Source organism: Lipotes vexillifer, unplaced genomic scaffold, assembly GCF_000442215.2.
Source record: "Lipotes vexillifer unplaced genomic scaffold, Lipotes_vexillifer_v1.1 scaffold903, whole genome shotgun sequence".
NCBI lineage: Eukaryota > Metazoa > Chordata > Mammalia > Artiodactyla > Lipotidae > Lipotes > Lipotes vexillifer.
Window position 1 is genome coordinate 1,628,909 of NW_006791919.1, and position 16,650 is coordinate 1,645,558.

Sequence of the window (16,650 nt, forward strand, 5' to 3'; positions counted from 1 at the left end):
AAAGCAATAAGACTTGTTAGTTATCCAACTATTTAACACAAGATACTTCTTTCAAATACTAAATGTTATGAAGGAGAAAAAACAAAACACCACCTCAACCAGGGCCACCATTAAAGCTTTTTATTATGGAAGTTTTCAAATATATACAATATACAAAAGTAGAAAGAAAAGAATATAAGCATGCATGTACCCATCATTTAGCTTCAATGATTACCAACATACAGTAATAATCACATGCGTCACTCCCAGCTACACTCCACTGAATTATCTTAAAGCAAATTCCAGACCCTGTGAGACTTTATAAGATACTCCCCTATAGGTGGTTATAAAGTGAAAATCTTACTTCCTGCCTCTTTTCTCTAGCCCACTTTCCAGTGGTATGAGATGCCTAAAAAACCTGTTTTTTAAAGTAGGTTAACTATCTCTATGGGTTTCACAGAAATTCCATGACAAATGAAAAAGTATCAATGCTTTTAATTTTCTTTTTCTTCGAAAAAAAAACTAGTTAGACTTACACAGGAAAATGAGGTATTTCTTCTTCCAAGTAACTTTTATATAATTCTTACCATCTTCATTTAAGAACAGTTTGTTGAACCTTAATCCACTTGGCTCTTTCCCAACATATCGATGCACATATTCTGTTCCAAGATCATTAACAGCAATGGCATATTTCAAAGGTTTTACACAGGATTGAAGGCAAAATGGAACTTTGGTATCCCCAATAGAATGCCTATTTAAAAGTAGATTTAAAAAATAATTAAGATCAACTGTGAAAAAATGTAACAATAACTGGAGCTGTTATTTACATGTTAATTCTAATTTATAACAGTTTTCCCATAATTCAACAGCAAGTTTACTTGGATATTGAAGAATAAATATAAGTATGTTTATTTTAAGAGGGATACTGCAATAAAAAGGCAAAAGCTTACAAGTACTCAGGTAATAGACTGGTTCAAAATTAGATAATAAGTAATGTAAAAAACTGCCTCTGGGGCTTCCCTAGTGGCGCAGTGGTTGAGAGTCCGCCTGCCGATGCAGGGGACACGGGTTCGTGCCCGGGTCTGGGAAGATCCCGCATGCCGCGGAGCGGCTGGGCCCGTGAGCCATGGCTGCTGAATCTGCGCGTCCGGAGCCGCAACAGGAGAGCCACAAGAGTGAGAGGCCCGCGTACCGCAAAAAAAAAAAAGAAAAAAAAGAGAAAGAAAAAATTGCCTCTGAGGGCAAGAGGGTATGGCCCTCCTTACTCCTATCTGTATTCAATCATATAAAATGAACTAGCCCTTTTAGAAATTAGTCACAGTTTTTTTTACTCATAGCTTTAATCATGGCTAAACTGTGGTTAGTTTTTAAATGAAGCTCAGTTTATTCAATACCACTCTCTGAGACCCTGTCTATAAATGCCTCGTCTTGTGAACCATATCTATTGACAATTTCAGCCCCATTAAAAGAAACAGCATCCAGTTTTATAAACCTGATAGAGCTGGCACTAACGGCAATCATTATCACCATGTAGATAAACAACAGAACAAACTAAGATGAAAATGAAATAGAGAATAGGTTTGAAAATGAAAAAACTGTGACTGGCCCCATTATAATGTAAGCTTAACAAGGGCAGTGATCTTTGTTTTATTTGCTGAAGTATCCCAGGTGCCCCAAACAATGTTCCAACACATTACAGGCACTCATTTATTCGAGTGAAATTTATTCACAGTGAAACTGGGCACTATAATAACTACCCCGGGGCAAACAGGGGGTTTAATGGAGACATCAGAGAGACACCTTACTTCTAAGTATACGATGGAATATAAATATGTATATATATATAAAAATATATATAATATTTTTCCTGTCAAATTTATGAATAACTTCTAATTCAGACCATAACTTCAATTTGGCAATCATTCTGAAACCTGACAAAAGCCTGTCTTACTACCTTTGGATTTAAAAATACCTACGTTCTAGCCCAGAGTCAAGTTTCCTATCTCTAGATAAGAAAACTGAATTAAAAGAATCATCTCTACACACAAAGTATGTTTAAGAAGAAAAAACACATGTGCAATAATTAGGTGATAATAATTTCTTCCAAATATAAAAATTTCCACTATATGATAAACCATTTCCTCCAAATACAAAAAAATAGGAATACCACTCCCTACTGGAATTTGCTCCCTAAGGATAAGCCATGTCTTCTCATGCATTTGTGTCTGTTCTTAGCACCCAATATTTAATTCAACACACAAGTGTTTAGTACATTTCACAGGCCCAGATAAGGATAAAAGCCTGTCATAATGGAGAGAACAATGGACTGGAATTTAAGAGACCCAGGTGCTAGTTTCACCTCTGCCAGTTTTATACAAACTCTGAACCTCAGATTCCTTATTATAAGAATGAATGAGCCAAACCACATGTTTTTTTTAACTGTAAATATTTGAGGAAGATAAGTAGTAAAAAATAAAAGGATTACTTACAATGAAGGCACTTAAGAGATACAAATTTTAATAAATGGGTGGAAAAGCTTTAACTGGGACCTTATCTTGAAAAATAAAATCTAAAATTATATGGCTAAATGACCTGTAGTTTTAACAAAATTTAGGATAAAATTACATCTCTGATATAAATTCATCAAGCTATATACACCTCGGAGTTGTACGTCTCATTTTATTTAAGTTATATTTTAATGAAAAGAAATAATTACCTTATTAAAAGCAAAGAAAAAACCAGAAAGATTATACCTCTGAGCTAAAGTCTTCCAATGAGTAAAAAAATATTGATTTTTCTTTTTTTGGCATAATTTTTCTGACTGATAAAACCAAATTACAACATAAGAAATCTTATGTCTGACTCGTAGCATAATAAAAAAGTTCATGCTTAAAAAAATATTTCAGAACTCTTTTTCCAAGGGCTTCTCTTAATTTACTTTTTTTTAAATTGACTTTTTAAATCAAATCATTCTCTTTGAAGTGCCCTCATATTGTTATCCTTTTTATAATTCTGCTGGATCATCAAATGTCAGTGGTTATGCCTGGAGTGTGAGTACATCCCGAAGATCACCTTCATAGACTTCATGAAATCCTGTGTCTTTTGAAAATGACTGATGGGCAAGAGACTATATTACATTATATTGCCTTAACTACCATGCTAATCATATAAGCAGCAAGAGGAACAAAGATAATGACAGGATAGGTAACCCATGTTAAGCCAAGAAAGGCGAACTAATTTTATTAGCGGTCAGTTCATTAGTGAATAATTTCATGTTCTGCCAAATCCACTTTTCCTAAGTAAATGTGTAACTGTAGTTCCTTGAACAATAAGCATTCAAGTAACAAGACTACAACTGTGAAAAAGATAGATGAAATGCCTCATAAAATTTAGTATAAGGTATTGTTTCAGTTGAGTTTTCTAACTTAAACTAAAATCTAAACTTCTTTACCTTTTTGAATTTGTATCAGGTCAGGGGGCTAATTACTATTACAGAAGAGGCTCCTCTCTACCTCATGTTCACTGTTATAAAAAATTTAAGGCTTAGAGTTGGTTTTGATGGATCTGAAATAAACTTACCTCTGTCCATCTACTGTACAAACGGACACACCCCACAAATCAGGACTGAACTTGGCCAACTGAGGAATATAATCTGCAACCTATCCAAAACAATGAAAAGAAATTAACAGATATAATACAGGCAAATAGTATTATCTTCTACCAAAAAACTGATCTCAATTTAGCTTCTACCAATGAACAGTTATTTTATAGTACTCAGTAGCTTTGTAGTCTATCTTTTATAACAATATTCATAAAAACTAAGGGCACAACAGACTTGAGGATTACAAGTGAAATCTAAGTGACTTCTCTCAGTCTCCATCACCTATTATGTTTTCCAATGCATTCTGTCTTCCTAAAACAGCACAGTCTAAAAGAGGAACTAGGATTTTATTTTATTTTTTTAAGGGAAACAGAATTTCTTTAATCAGGGTCATGCTAATAGGGTTTCATTACCTAAAACTTTCAATATGGAGAATAAATAAAATAGCGCTTATATTATGTAGAGGATTTTAAAAACTGGGAACATTTTATTTAATGTTCAAGGATATCATACCTGCAGAAATTCCCAGTTAGCTACTTTTTAATTAATTAAAAATTTAAAAGCCATCTCAATCATTTGAAAATCAAAAAGAACTCTTAAGCTTAGATTTCTTTTTAGCCAAAATAACAATTAAGTTGACTATTTGAAATATTTTAAAAGCACTTACTCCAGTGGCTTCACTTAAATTTCTTAATTAGCAAAACACAAAACTACACAATTTTACTCTCTACCTCAAGTTTAGTTGAATTTATTAAGTGACAGGCTTAGGAAAATATTCACATCAAAAACGTTACCTTTCCTCCAGACTGCTTTTTAGCACTCTCATATAACTCATCAATGTGTGAAGTAAAAGACATAAAGTCAGGAATGACAAACTTTCTTCTAAAGGCTTGTGTCAACAAAACAATGTTGCTTTGAACACATCTGTGGAATATGAGAAAAAAATTAATAGACTGGGTACCTTTCAAATATTAGTACTTGCTAATAATAACAATATTAATGAGGAGAATATTCAAACAATAAAGAAATTCAACATTTTAAACAAATAACTAAATTCTATAAATTATACTCTTTCAACATTATTTTCTTTCCTTCAAGCAGCCTTTCATGTAGCTGCTTGTAAGCTGTTGAACAAGTTAAAGAAATAAATTAGCCTAAAAATTGTGTCAAAGATTAAAACAGCAGAGCATTCCACCAGATTAAGTACCAAGACCATCTAAAAACAAGCTTTTCAGCCTACCAGAGTTGATAAGCATTCAGCATGACATCTGGTTAACAAAAATCAGACTTTAATATATAGTTGAGATCCTGTTTATTCTTCCATGAAATAACCTCAGACATATATCCTTTAATTTCTACGTATTACTAGTATTTCACAAAAAAATAAACATTTTGTATTTTAATATATTTTTCCTAAATTACATTTTGAAAAATTTGCATTTCTAAGCTAAAAAAAAGGGAAATAATACCAACTTCGTTTAGTCAGATTTGTCTCTTATATGAAATACTTATTAAAATGCTTATAAAAATAATGTATAACTTTAAAAATTATATACAGTAGTATAATAATTTTATATTATTTGAATCACCAAAAATGTTAAATTACATTATTCTATTCACTGTAAGATGTGTATATACATTGTAGAATAAAATTGTTTCACTGTTAAAAATTATTTAAAAGATGTGGTAAACCATCTGGATAGGAGAGCATGAAATCTAATGATTTGAACCAATATTCTACTTTGTTTTAAAAAGGATTCAAGCTAGAAAATCAACTTATTAATGTAACCTTAAAGAGTTTAAAAATAGGTAACAGCCAGCCATATACTCTAAATTCATCTTCTTAAGAGGGTCGCAGAAACTTAGAATAGTTAATTGATAAAGGAAGACATTTGTAGACCTGAGCATCAAGCCATAATACTAACTTAAGACTAAGCCCATAACAGATGAAAAAGTACTAAGTTTCAAGTACTATTTATCCTGCTTAACCCTCAAAACATGAACACTCTGAGAAGATGATTTCCCCACTTCACAGATAAGAAAAATCTGTGTTTAACTTGCAAGTAAATTACATGCACTAATTATAAATGGAGAGTCAGAGAAGTAGACACTCTCGCTATTTTTTTCTTTCTTTTTTTTTTTTTAAAATGTCAATTACTCTGTCCATTGACTTTTTTTTTTTTAACATCTTTATTGGGGTATAATTGCTTTACAATGGTGTGTTAGTTTCTGCTTTATAACAGAGTGAGTCAGTTATACATATATATATGTTCCCATATCTCTTCCCTCTTTGTCTCCCTCCCTCCCACCCTCCCTATCCCACCCCTCCAGACAGCCACAAAAAACCGAGCCGGTTTCCCTGTGCCATGCGGCTGCTTCAATCCACAGTAAATCATAAATTTTTATATCTTAGTATCTTAATTCAAGTTGTGCTAAATAAAACATCAAATCAGAATTAAAAGCGAGCTATCACACTTTAACTATTAATAAAAATCCAGAATATATACTCACTTGGTCAACATAAAATTAAACACTGATTTAAAATAAAATAGGTTATTTTCAGTGATAAAGATGTGCTTCACTTACAACATGAAAAAGTTACAGTCCTAATTTCCATTATTAATCTACAGACGTAGAAATAATTGACATCCAAGAGATAACAAATATTTACTTCAATAAACTTTGATAAATTTTGACATAGTTTCAATGTTAATCTAATAAATACTTTTTGCCATTGACTTAATATTTAATATGCTCCAAACAGCAATTCAACTTGCACGTGAGTTTCAAGTAATATATGGCAAAAGACACATTTCTCAGCAGAAAGAAGTTAGGACAATTCCTGACCTTAAATCACTATATCTGTATCAAATCAAATCTACATGCCCCCTCTTTCAAGAAGTATTACATGAGAAAATATGAGGACTGCCAAACATAAATTATTAACCTTACTACTATTTAACTACTCAAAATTAAACAGCACTTTTAAAAGGAGGCTTTATCATTAACAATATTGTACAGTCAGTGAAACTGGGATTTTTTTTTTTTTGCTCTATCAGAAGGTGCTCATAAAGCTGTGCTAACAGCCTTCACTGGTGAATTACTATGGCCAACCAAGGCAATACCATTCAAAAGTGTCTAGCTGCACGCTGATGAACAAACTGTAATGTTTTTCTTGGAAGTTATTTTAATATAGATGTCATGAATCTAAGTAGAAAATCAGAAGGGATATAAAGTGACCTGAGGAGGAAGTGCTTATGCTTTTCAACAGTCACATCTTTCTCATGCTTTGTTCAGTTTTCTCATCTGTAAACTGGTAGTTATAATTTTTCTTTCCTTCTTTACTTAAATGTTTAGGGTTAGCAACTGTAATGCACATCAATGTTTTACAAAATATCTCACATATAACTTCTCATTAGTAAAATAACATAGTGGATAAGAATTTTTTAAGAAAAAGCAAATACAAAGACTACCATTCATTTCCTCCAAAACAAAAAAGATAAAAAAATTATGATCACACATAAAAATACTTCTAATATTTATACGGCTAAAAATGCATGAATAAATAAGGCATTCCTTTACAATACAAATTTTCTACTTCTATTGAGATTATTAGCATTAAAAACAATTGATTATCTAGATAGGTACAGGCAGTCTCCAACTTTGAAATAGACCATGCTCCAAAAAGTATGCATAGAATTCATCTTCCCATTCAGAAAAAATTCTACATATTAGTTGTTTCTCAGATTACCCTCAAAGGCTAAATATATTAAGCAACAATGTATTTTAGGTAAAATATCAACACGTTGACTTCAACCAAACCTTTCCACTTTCCTTTATAAATTACTTCTTTGGGAAGATGAATTCCATTGTACCCACCTGCATGGAGGTGAGATTATTTCTGGCAACACTAACTAGAAAACGTCTCATTTTTAAAACAGAGAAAAAACTTCTCTGAAGCAATCACCGTTCCAGGTGACCTGAAAAGGTTAACAGTCAGAGGTTTTTTGTTTGTCTGTTTTGTTTTGTTTTTTGCGGTACGCGGGCCTCTCAGTGTTGTCGCCTCTCCCGTTGTGGAGCACAGGCTCTGGACGCACAGGCTCAGCGGCCATGGCTCACGGGCCCAGCCGCTCCGCGGCATGTGGGATCCTCCCGGACCGGGGCACGAACCCGTGTCCCCTGCATCGGCAGGCGGACTCTCAACCACTGTGCCACCAGGGAAGCCCAACAGTCAGAGGTTTTGAATCACCTCATTCTAGGGATGAAAAGAGAAATCATATGCCCATAGACGTAAACTTTTCCACTGCTTGTTCACATATACCACTAAGCATTTGTCAAGTTGGGAACTGCCTATATTACAATCATCAATTTTTTTAAAAAATTGGGTTAGTGTTTAAAATAATGCTAATTGTTATTTTTTAATATACTTATGGGTAGAAAATTTTATGATTGTTTCCTGGCTTCATACTCAGTGTATTTAAATTACTTTCAATTTCATATTTAAACAGAGCAATATGTTTATGAAGCACAAAAGAAATTTAACCAGTACTAAAAAGGTATAAAATACTGCTTTCACTTAGGAATTCCAAAGCAATTCCTTATACCTATTATCAACAGACCTACCTACCAACTCTCTGACAACTTCATTCTCAGATATACCAAAATAACTCCCCAGAAGGCACCACAATCAAGATACTTTTCACAGAGAGTTCATGAACACTAAAAATAAAATAATCTTTACTGCAAAGGCACAGCTAACTAGAAGTGATTTCCTTCCCTTCACAAAGAAACAGGTTCTTAAGATTCAAAATTCCTAACACCAATTCCAACATGGAACTAAAATCTACACTTAATAAGGTCGGATGAGTTCACAGAATCAAGAACCTTGTGGTGAAAAGACAGAGATCTAAAATTGCCAGCAGTGCTTCACAGTATGCCAAGATACTTGGGAGGATCTCAGTTAAATACTTATACCTTCAGATGACTTAATATTCCAGGATATTCCCAGGAGACATCTAGAACAAATCATCTAGCCCCCAAAAGACAATAAAAGAAAAAAATGCATACATACAAATAAACTTTCAAGGTAGATCCTGGAATTCTTTGGATCTATTCCAACCTAAGCCTATGGTCTGGAAAAAGCCAATACCTTACAGTAGTGTTTACAGTTTTATACAAGTTTTCATTTAATTTTAGTTGTAAAATACCATTTACCTCCTTGGGATCCATGACAAACTTGCTGTCTATTAAATCATTAAGCAATCAGACTAGTAGGAACACATTAATAAAGATAAATAATAAAGATATGCAAATATAAGAAAGTCAAAATAAATATTCTCATTCAACCAAATGAAGGCATTCATGTCCAAAGTTAGCATTAAGTTTTTAAACATTATGAAAAAAACAAAAATAGCCAAAAGCCTATGTAGTAATATGTCTGAAGAGAGGAGAGAAGCAGACAACAGAGACATATAAAACTAACGAATATAGGCTGCCTGAAGCCTTCTCATTTTACGGTGTCATCTAAAACACCTTGTAGGAAAGAACTGAGACCATGCTGAGAAAGGCTGCAAGATATGCAGATGAATTAAGAGATCAATTTAAACCATGACAGGACAAAGAGTGTGCTCTATTCAAACCGAATGCAGTCTCCAGGTACTATAAATTGGAAACATCCATGGCTACGCTTCCTCAGAACAGTTTCAAAGTATATTCTTAGCCCCAATGTATTATAGAACTTTAATGTGCACCAAGTTGTTCCAAACAATTTATGCTTACAAGTCCCCTCCCCCCTTTTTTTCAGTTACACAGGAAGCACTGGCCTTCAAAGATGCAATTTTGTTTTAAAAGAAAAATCACCATATAGCATAGCAAGTGACCATTAAAGGTTTGGCAGAAATTTTTACTTTTTAAAAAGATCTTTGTCTAGCATGACACCATCTGATGTTGTTTGAAGAGTTAATCTTAACATATCCATACACTCTTTCAGCCTGGGATCAGCCGTTCGCAATCCTGTAGATTTGAGTGCCTGTTTTTAAAAAAATAAGAGTTTGTAAATATATAGTGCAAATAAGGTATATGCTTATTCCAACTACAAGTTTTTAATTCCTGTATATAAAAACTTCTACACAAGACCTCAATACGTATATGGCATTTTAGTGTCACTATTACCCACTTTCTGGACAAGTTTCTCATTGTTTCTTTCATTTTCTTTCATTGATTACCTTGAAATGAACATGATGAAAATTTGAAAATAGAAACAGTGTCAGTCAGAATTTACACGTCAGATGACCTTTAAGACTACATTTCAATATTACCATATTATTGATTCAGTATTACTGATTTTTAAAAAGTGAAGATAGAAAAATATAAAAACTTACTGTAATAAATTTATGAACAGGTATTTTCTCTTGTCCTTCTGCGATTGTATAGAATAGCAAATCTTCCAAGCTAGGTAACAGACCCTGCTTTATTTTACTAAAGGGGGAAAAAAGAAGACAAAATTAACCTTTATGTGAACATTCAAGTGGATTTTAGCTATATCCATTTAAAAAGAATCATTGAACCAGACTACAGTTATCTATTCATCAAGACCTAATATCATAATAAATGCTGATTTACCAAAATCAAACAGTATTACTGAAACCGCACTGAAAAACAAGTTTAAAAAATGATTCATTAATTAATACAGATATCCTTTAATCCCAAGTTTTAAAATCTTGTGCACTATTTCTAGTGGTGCTAATGCCTAGCCATCTGTTATGGTAATACCTTCCTGTACAGCCTAATACAATCACCCAATACTAATTATGGAGCCTAGCCAATGCTCAGGTAAGAGACAATACTTTGTTCTCTTGTTGTTATTGTTTTTTAATATGATGACTATACATATATATTGTTCAAAGTTAACCTGATTGTAAATCTGGGGGAGAGAACAATTAAGTACTGGACAGTGAAGACTAGTGCGTAAGGCCTTGAATCCTGGCTACAATACTTACTAGCTGAGTCACCTTGGATAAATTAATTAACTTTTCTGTTAATCAATTTTCTCATCTGAGAAAGGGAGATAATAGGGTCTGCCTCACAGGGTTCTTGTGAGAATCAGTTGACTTAATACATTCAATATCTTTAGAGCACTGCCTGGCAGAGAGTAAGTACTCAATCGCTGGTAGTTGTAGTTACTATTTCTAAAGTGACCTAGGCTTTTACATGTACAGATCAAATGCCACAAATCACAAAGACTGTTAGAATAAAAATTTTACCATAAAAATACATTAAAATCTAGTATAAAGTGCTATGATTAACCAAACTTTTAATCAAGAAAATTTTTTTCCTATCCGTTGAAAAGCTTTCAGGTAAACAAACTATAATGAACCTATTTAATGTCTTCTTTTCGGGGGCTCTGAAACTGAAATGAATACATTTCAATATTCTGAACATCTATGACTGTCATAAGTATTATAGTGATGTTATAAGAATTTTAGATCGAGGGCAGACAAATCCCCTCTCCATCCAGCACTATTTATTAAAATCAAAGGTAGAAATATATATGTGTGTGTATATGTATATAATGTGTATATATATAAAATATCTGGAAAGACTTTACCTGTATTTCAAGAAAGAGAGAAAATTAGAGAGTGGTCCGTATATTTCTAACTTAAAAGACAATAGAATACGGTGTTGTTTCACAGAGCATGTACATTTACATATGGACATATAAAATTTCTCCTAAAAGACACATTAATGTTGGCATTAATATCATTTATACTTGCTTTCAAAGCTGTTATACCAACTTTTAGTTCGTAAAGTCAACCCTAAAGTATAGGAATTTCATACCAATGTTTAAAAAAAAACGAACACATAGGATTATTGTAATTTAATGATATATCCCAGATATATAAATATTCCCTGAAACAATTTTGGCTCTTAAAGAACTTTTAAAAATGTATTTGGGATATTTTAATAATAAGAGTTAAAATTTATTGATCACTTTTGTTAAGTACTCTGCTGTTTTACATTCGTTCTAATTTAATCCCTCCAATGATGTCATAACAGAAGGTACCATTATCCAAAATATAGTATGGTTCCTGGCACACAGTAGAAGCTCAATTTATTCATTATTTGTTAAAAAAAATGACTAATAACTCTATCCCCATTTCACAGAGGCTCAGACAGGTCAACAAACTTCCCAAGACTGCAAAGTGGTAGAGATATAGTTAGAACCTCTGTTTCTCTGAATCCAGAGTCCAAACTATATACCACTACAGTTTTACTGGCTCTCAAACGTACTAGCTAGTTATTACTTTTATAAGGTACAATTTTTCTAGGTTTTACCCTGATCTAAAACCATTAAACAGGATTCAACAATACTGATGACTTAATATAATACATTTAAAGAAAAATTGAGCCAGCTGTCAAAAACAATCAGTGGAAAATAACATACCAATTATTTACAGAAAGTGGTTTGTCAAATAAACTTCAGATAGTGGTAGTTTATCACTTTAAACTGCAGAATAAGCTTTCTATGTATTTATCACAGCAGTAAATGGTATTTGTTTTGCCTAAAAGCTATGTTAAGTAACATAAAATATACACTTCTTTAGCTTATGGTACATAGGGCAAAAAAATTAAAATGACCATGTTTACTTCCACAGCTAGCAAAAAAAGGTAAATATTTACTTGCTTTTGGAGAAGAGACTATTTTTTATCCATAGGAGAGAGATTTAAGTCATGCCTAAAAAATATGCTCACAAAATAAATGTTCAAAATTCATTTTTTTTAAAAAAAAGTACTACCAATCTCAGCATTTAAAAGCTCAGACTCTTATTTGAGAATGAGTTCACTTCAACAGTCTGGTGAACAAATGCACAGATTCTCCCCAAACAACACACAGAAGTTATTCCAAAGACCTTTCTTGGTATTACCCCCTTTTCTTTCCCCAAATTTAATATGGTTTTGTGGCAACGCTTCATGATAATACATTTTGCTCTTAAAGCTCAAAAGCTAAAAATTATAGTTTTCAGACTATATAGTAACTAGGATATTCTTGAGAAGTATTTAAGTTTTAATGACAAAAAAGTAGACTATAACAGGCTTTCAAATTGTAATATCAACAATTGTTGATAAGCCCTCAGATTCCTTAAGGAAAAACATGAATGGTTATGACACTCAGCAACTAAAATGGGATATTTAAATCCAAAGTAAAGTCCTTGTTTCATACCTTTTTATTCCTTCCCTTTTATTCTCCCTCATTTTCTTTCTAATTTCTGCCTTTAAGATCTTTTCACTGCCATTTTGTTCCTTCTTTTACCCATTCCTTCTCCTACTTTACCCTCACAAAATACCTGCCTACAACACAGAAATGATTTCTTTAAAAAATTAGAAAAAAAAAAAATCCCATGTATTTAACTGGCATCTATAACATGTACAGCATTATAGTAGTCATTACTTACAGTCTAAAAGGGAAATAGAAGACATACATCATGAGGAATTACAAGAAAGAAACAATGGGATCCAATCACTGGAAAACTACTTCACTGTGGACTAATAAGGTAAAGTTTTAGGAGAGGTGGAATTAGAGCTAGACTTGAAAGATGGGTAGAAGCTGGAAATATGGCAACAGAAGAGGTTTCCGGCCAAGGAAACAGAATGACCACAGCAATGAAGGTAACCATTCACTGGGTATTCACAAAGAACAGCAAACAGAGCACAGTATATGTGAATTAAGGTGCCTGTTTCCACCCATGAGCTGTTAAAATACCTAATTTTCAGGGTTGAGAGAGATCTATATAAATCAACCAATAAATGAAGAGACTACCAAAAATTTACATATGGAGTTTAAATTCAGGGGCAATTTCTGCAAACATGAAAAGAGACACTGTCTTTGATTACTGATCAACCAGTTTCCCAATACCAAAGGACAATTAAAACTCCTCAGTCTGATATTCAGTTTATATTTGGCTTGGTACTATCTATTCTATCAAAATTTTCTATGTAAAAAACTGTACTATCAAATGAAAGGAGGAAAATGAACTGCAAAATGAGAAAAGGAAAAGAAATGGAAACTAACTATATTGTCTTATTGTTAAATAACGTTTCATATTACTTGACCTCTCCAAACTATAAAAGCTGGAGTAATGTCTGTCTGTCTTTCTTTTTTTTTTGTCAACCCCATATAACTCAAATGCGTAATACAGTGTAGTGTGGTAAACCTATTAGATAATCAAAAACTTTCAACTAGGTTAAAAAAAAATGATGCTCACTGATAGAATAAAAAAGAATGCTTTGGTGTTTTTACTCATGTCTTCATTTTAAAACAATGATCTTTAAAAAATACCTGGAGTTGTTTCTAAATCAGTTTATCATTTTGATTTTCAGAGTGACCTGATTCATAGAAAGTGTCCATCAACACCAGTAAATTAGCAGATTAAACCTGTGAGGTTGAAAGCTGAATTGATAGTGGCTGACCACCACTGTAAGTCTAACAAAGTGATAAATTCTGCTCAATCTCCAAATCATTTTGCCCCAAGGCTAATTATTGGGGAATTTAAAAACAAAATCTTACATCTTTTAAAGTTTTATTGTTAAAAAAGGACTTTCTGCTGTTTCATCTTATAACTTCATGTGATAAAGCAAAGTGGGTAAACTGTCCCCTATTTACAGATAAGGACAGAGTCTCAAAGTCAAGCAATATGTATGTCCAATGTCACACAACTCTTAAGTGACTGGACCAGATTTAGTCCTAGAAAGCCAGTACCTGGTTCCTAACCCCAGATTCCTCCTGCTATGCCACACTGGCTGTGCTGAGTTGTTACACTCCATTTTAGGAGGAATACCTGGAGTTTATTCAGAATAATGAAAGATGAGACTCCTTACATATTGAAGATTTCTAACCAAAATGCTAATAGGGGAATTACTTATGTTAGATGACTAAATTGTTATTCTGCCTTGTTGAAACTGTACCTTGTACAAAGCAAGGATGAGATTATATTAAATTAGGGCTGCTGTTTTGGCTGGACTTTATTTAAATTTATTCAAGAGCAAGTCAAAGTAAGAAGCACAAAAGCCAGCTTTACGTAAGGAAGTGGCCAGGCTGTCCACATCAGCTGATGGCAATTTGTCCATGTGTAGAGCTTTAGAAGTCTAACCCGGGGGACAGTCTGCCTGACTCCGATGGGAGAATGAGGACCTGGGCAGATCAAGTCCCTAAGGTCCAATTCTGTTAGTCCTTCCAACCTTGTATTCCTTCAGTCAAGTATCCGTTAACAAATCATTCTAGTTGTAAAAATACAGATGTGTGAATTCTGTTACTGCAATCACTTTGATACCACACTAGAGATGACTTCTTCAAAATAACTAAAATATATAGGTAGAAGTTAACAAAAGGCAGACCAGCTACACATAAGGAAAAACAAAACAACTCTGAAAATGGAATGGGCTGCCTTCAAAGGGACTAAATTCTCTTGTCAAGAAGTATTCAAGCAGAGATGAATAACAACCTGTAGGGAGTATAACAGAAGAGAAAAAACCTTCAGCTGTGGAGATGGGTTTTTAAGGTCGCTTCGAATACTGAACCTAAAAAAGTAATCAGTTCAATAAAGTACTTTATGATTCTCCTAATATTAGAAGAAAAAACACAATAAGTCCTAATATTGTACGAACTTGGTTAGGTCATTTAATACCTGTAGCTAGTTTATAAAATACGTAAAATGAGGTGGAACTAGATGTCTTTAAAGTCACTTCCAACTCTAATTCTCAGTTTTTGAGCTGCTCAAAATAGATGTCTTCCTAAACTCCTATACTAAAGATCATAAACTTTACTCACTCAGGACCTATGTAGACATAAAGGATCTATAGATACATATTTTACATATAAAGCTTAATTATCTGGGTTCTTTAAAAAAGTAATGGGAGTACTTAATACCACTGAACTGTACACTTAAAAATGGTCAAAATAGTAAATTTTATGTTACATTAATTTTACCTCAAATTTTTTTTAAAGCTAAGGGGAATAAGATACAGAAGGTGAAAGTGAGGGAAAATAGCTAAAGTGGGGACATGGAGGCCAAGAACAAAATGTAGCAACGGATACAAGATACAAAAATCCATAGAAGAACAAACCATTCAAAACAGAACCAATCAGAGTATGAGAGAAAATCTTACACAAATAAATATATTTTAGTGCAGGGGCCACTAATAGCAAACTACCGCAATGGCCACAGGTTTTTGTAAATCAAATTCTATTGCAAGACAGCCATGCCTACTCATTTACCTACTGTCTATGGCTTCTTCACTACAACAGCTGATCTGAATAGTTTTAACAGACCAGATAGCTTGTGAAGCCAAAAATATGTATTATTTGACCCTTCAGAGAAAAAGTTTGCCAATACTTGTCTTAGAACATAACTGTATTTTAGCACAGTACAGTAACACCCCCTTACAGTAAACCTAAGTTGAACAGGAATTGTTAAAGTCTATATTTTATAATATAAATTTTAATATGGCAGAAAAATAGGCAACATTTTCTAAGGAGACTTACGCCGAAAACAGTTTAGAAATTAAAAAGTTTGATGTTTGAGAATAAAAGAGAATACAACTAGATAATGCTGATAAATAGCTGTACAAATCCATTCATAAACTTTTTCATAACTTTTTTCAATGTGAGGATGCTTACCGTTATACATACCAGAAACAGGCTATTAGGATAGCAGACTAGGACAGTAGGGTAGAGATTTACAAATTTTAAATTTAACAGATGTGTTTTCTCTGATGACAGAAGTTATCATAATGAGAAATCTTAAAAGTAATTATAAGGAGGCAAGGAAAAACAACGTCTATTCTCACAAACAACAACTGCTAACATCATTTTGGTTTATTTCCTTCTACTACTTTTTTTTTTTTTTTGCGGTATGCGGGCCTCTCACTGTTGTGGCCTCTCCTGTTGCGGAGCACAGGCTCCAGACGCGCAGGTTCAGCGGCCATGGCTCACGGGCCCAGCCGCTCCGCGGCATGTGGGATCTTCCCGGATCAGAACACGAACCCGTGTCCCCTGCATCGGCAGGGGGGGGGGG

The 16,650-nt window shown here is 33.3% G+C and overlaps 1 protein-coding gene across 1 annotated transcript in view; it reads right to left on the bottom strand.

Moving 5' to 3' along the window:
* LOC103075671 (glutaminase kidney isoform, mitochondrial-like) overlaps positions 1–16,650 on the bottom strand; it is a 36,362-nt gene that overhangs the window by 11,845 nt on the left and 7,867 nt on the right. The window contains exons 2-6 of the mRNA XM_007464983.1: positions 9,961–10,057; positions 9,487–9,608; positions 4,375–4,504; positions 3,559–3,638; positions 567–730 (exon numbers count right to left, since the gene is read on the bottom strand). Of these exons, the coding sequence (XP_007465045.1) occupies positions 567–730; positions 3,559–3,638; positions 4,375–4,504; positions 9,487–9,608; positions 9,961–10,057 (593 nt within the window). The remainder of the gene's footprint in view (positions 1–566; positions 731–3,558; positions 3,639–4,374; positions 4,505–9,486; positions 9,609–9,960; positions 10,058–16,650) is intronic.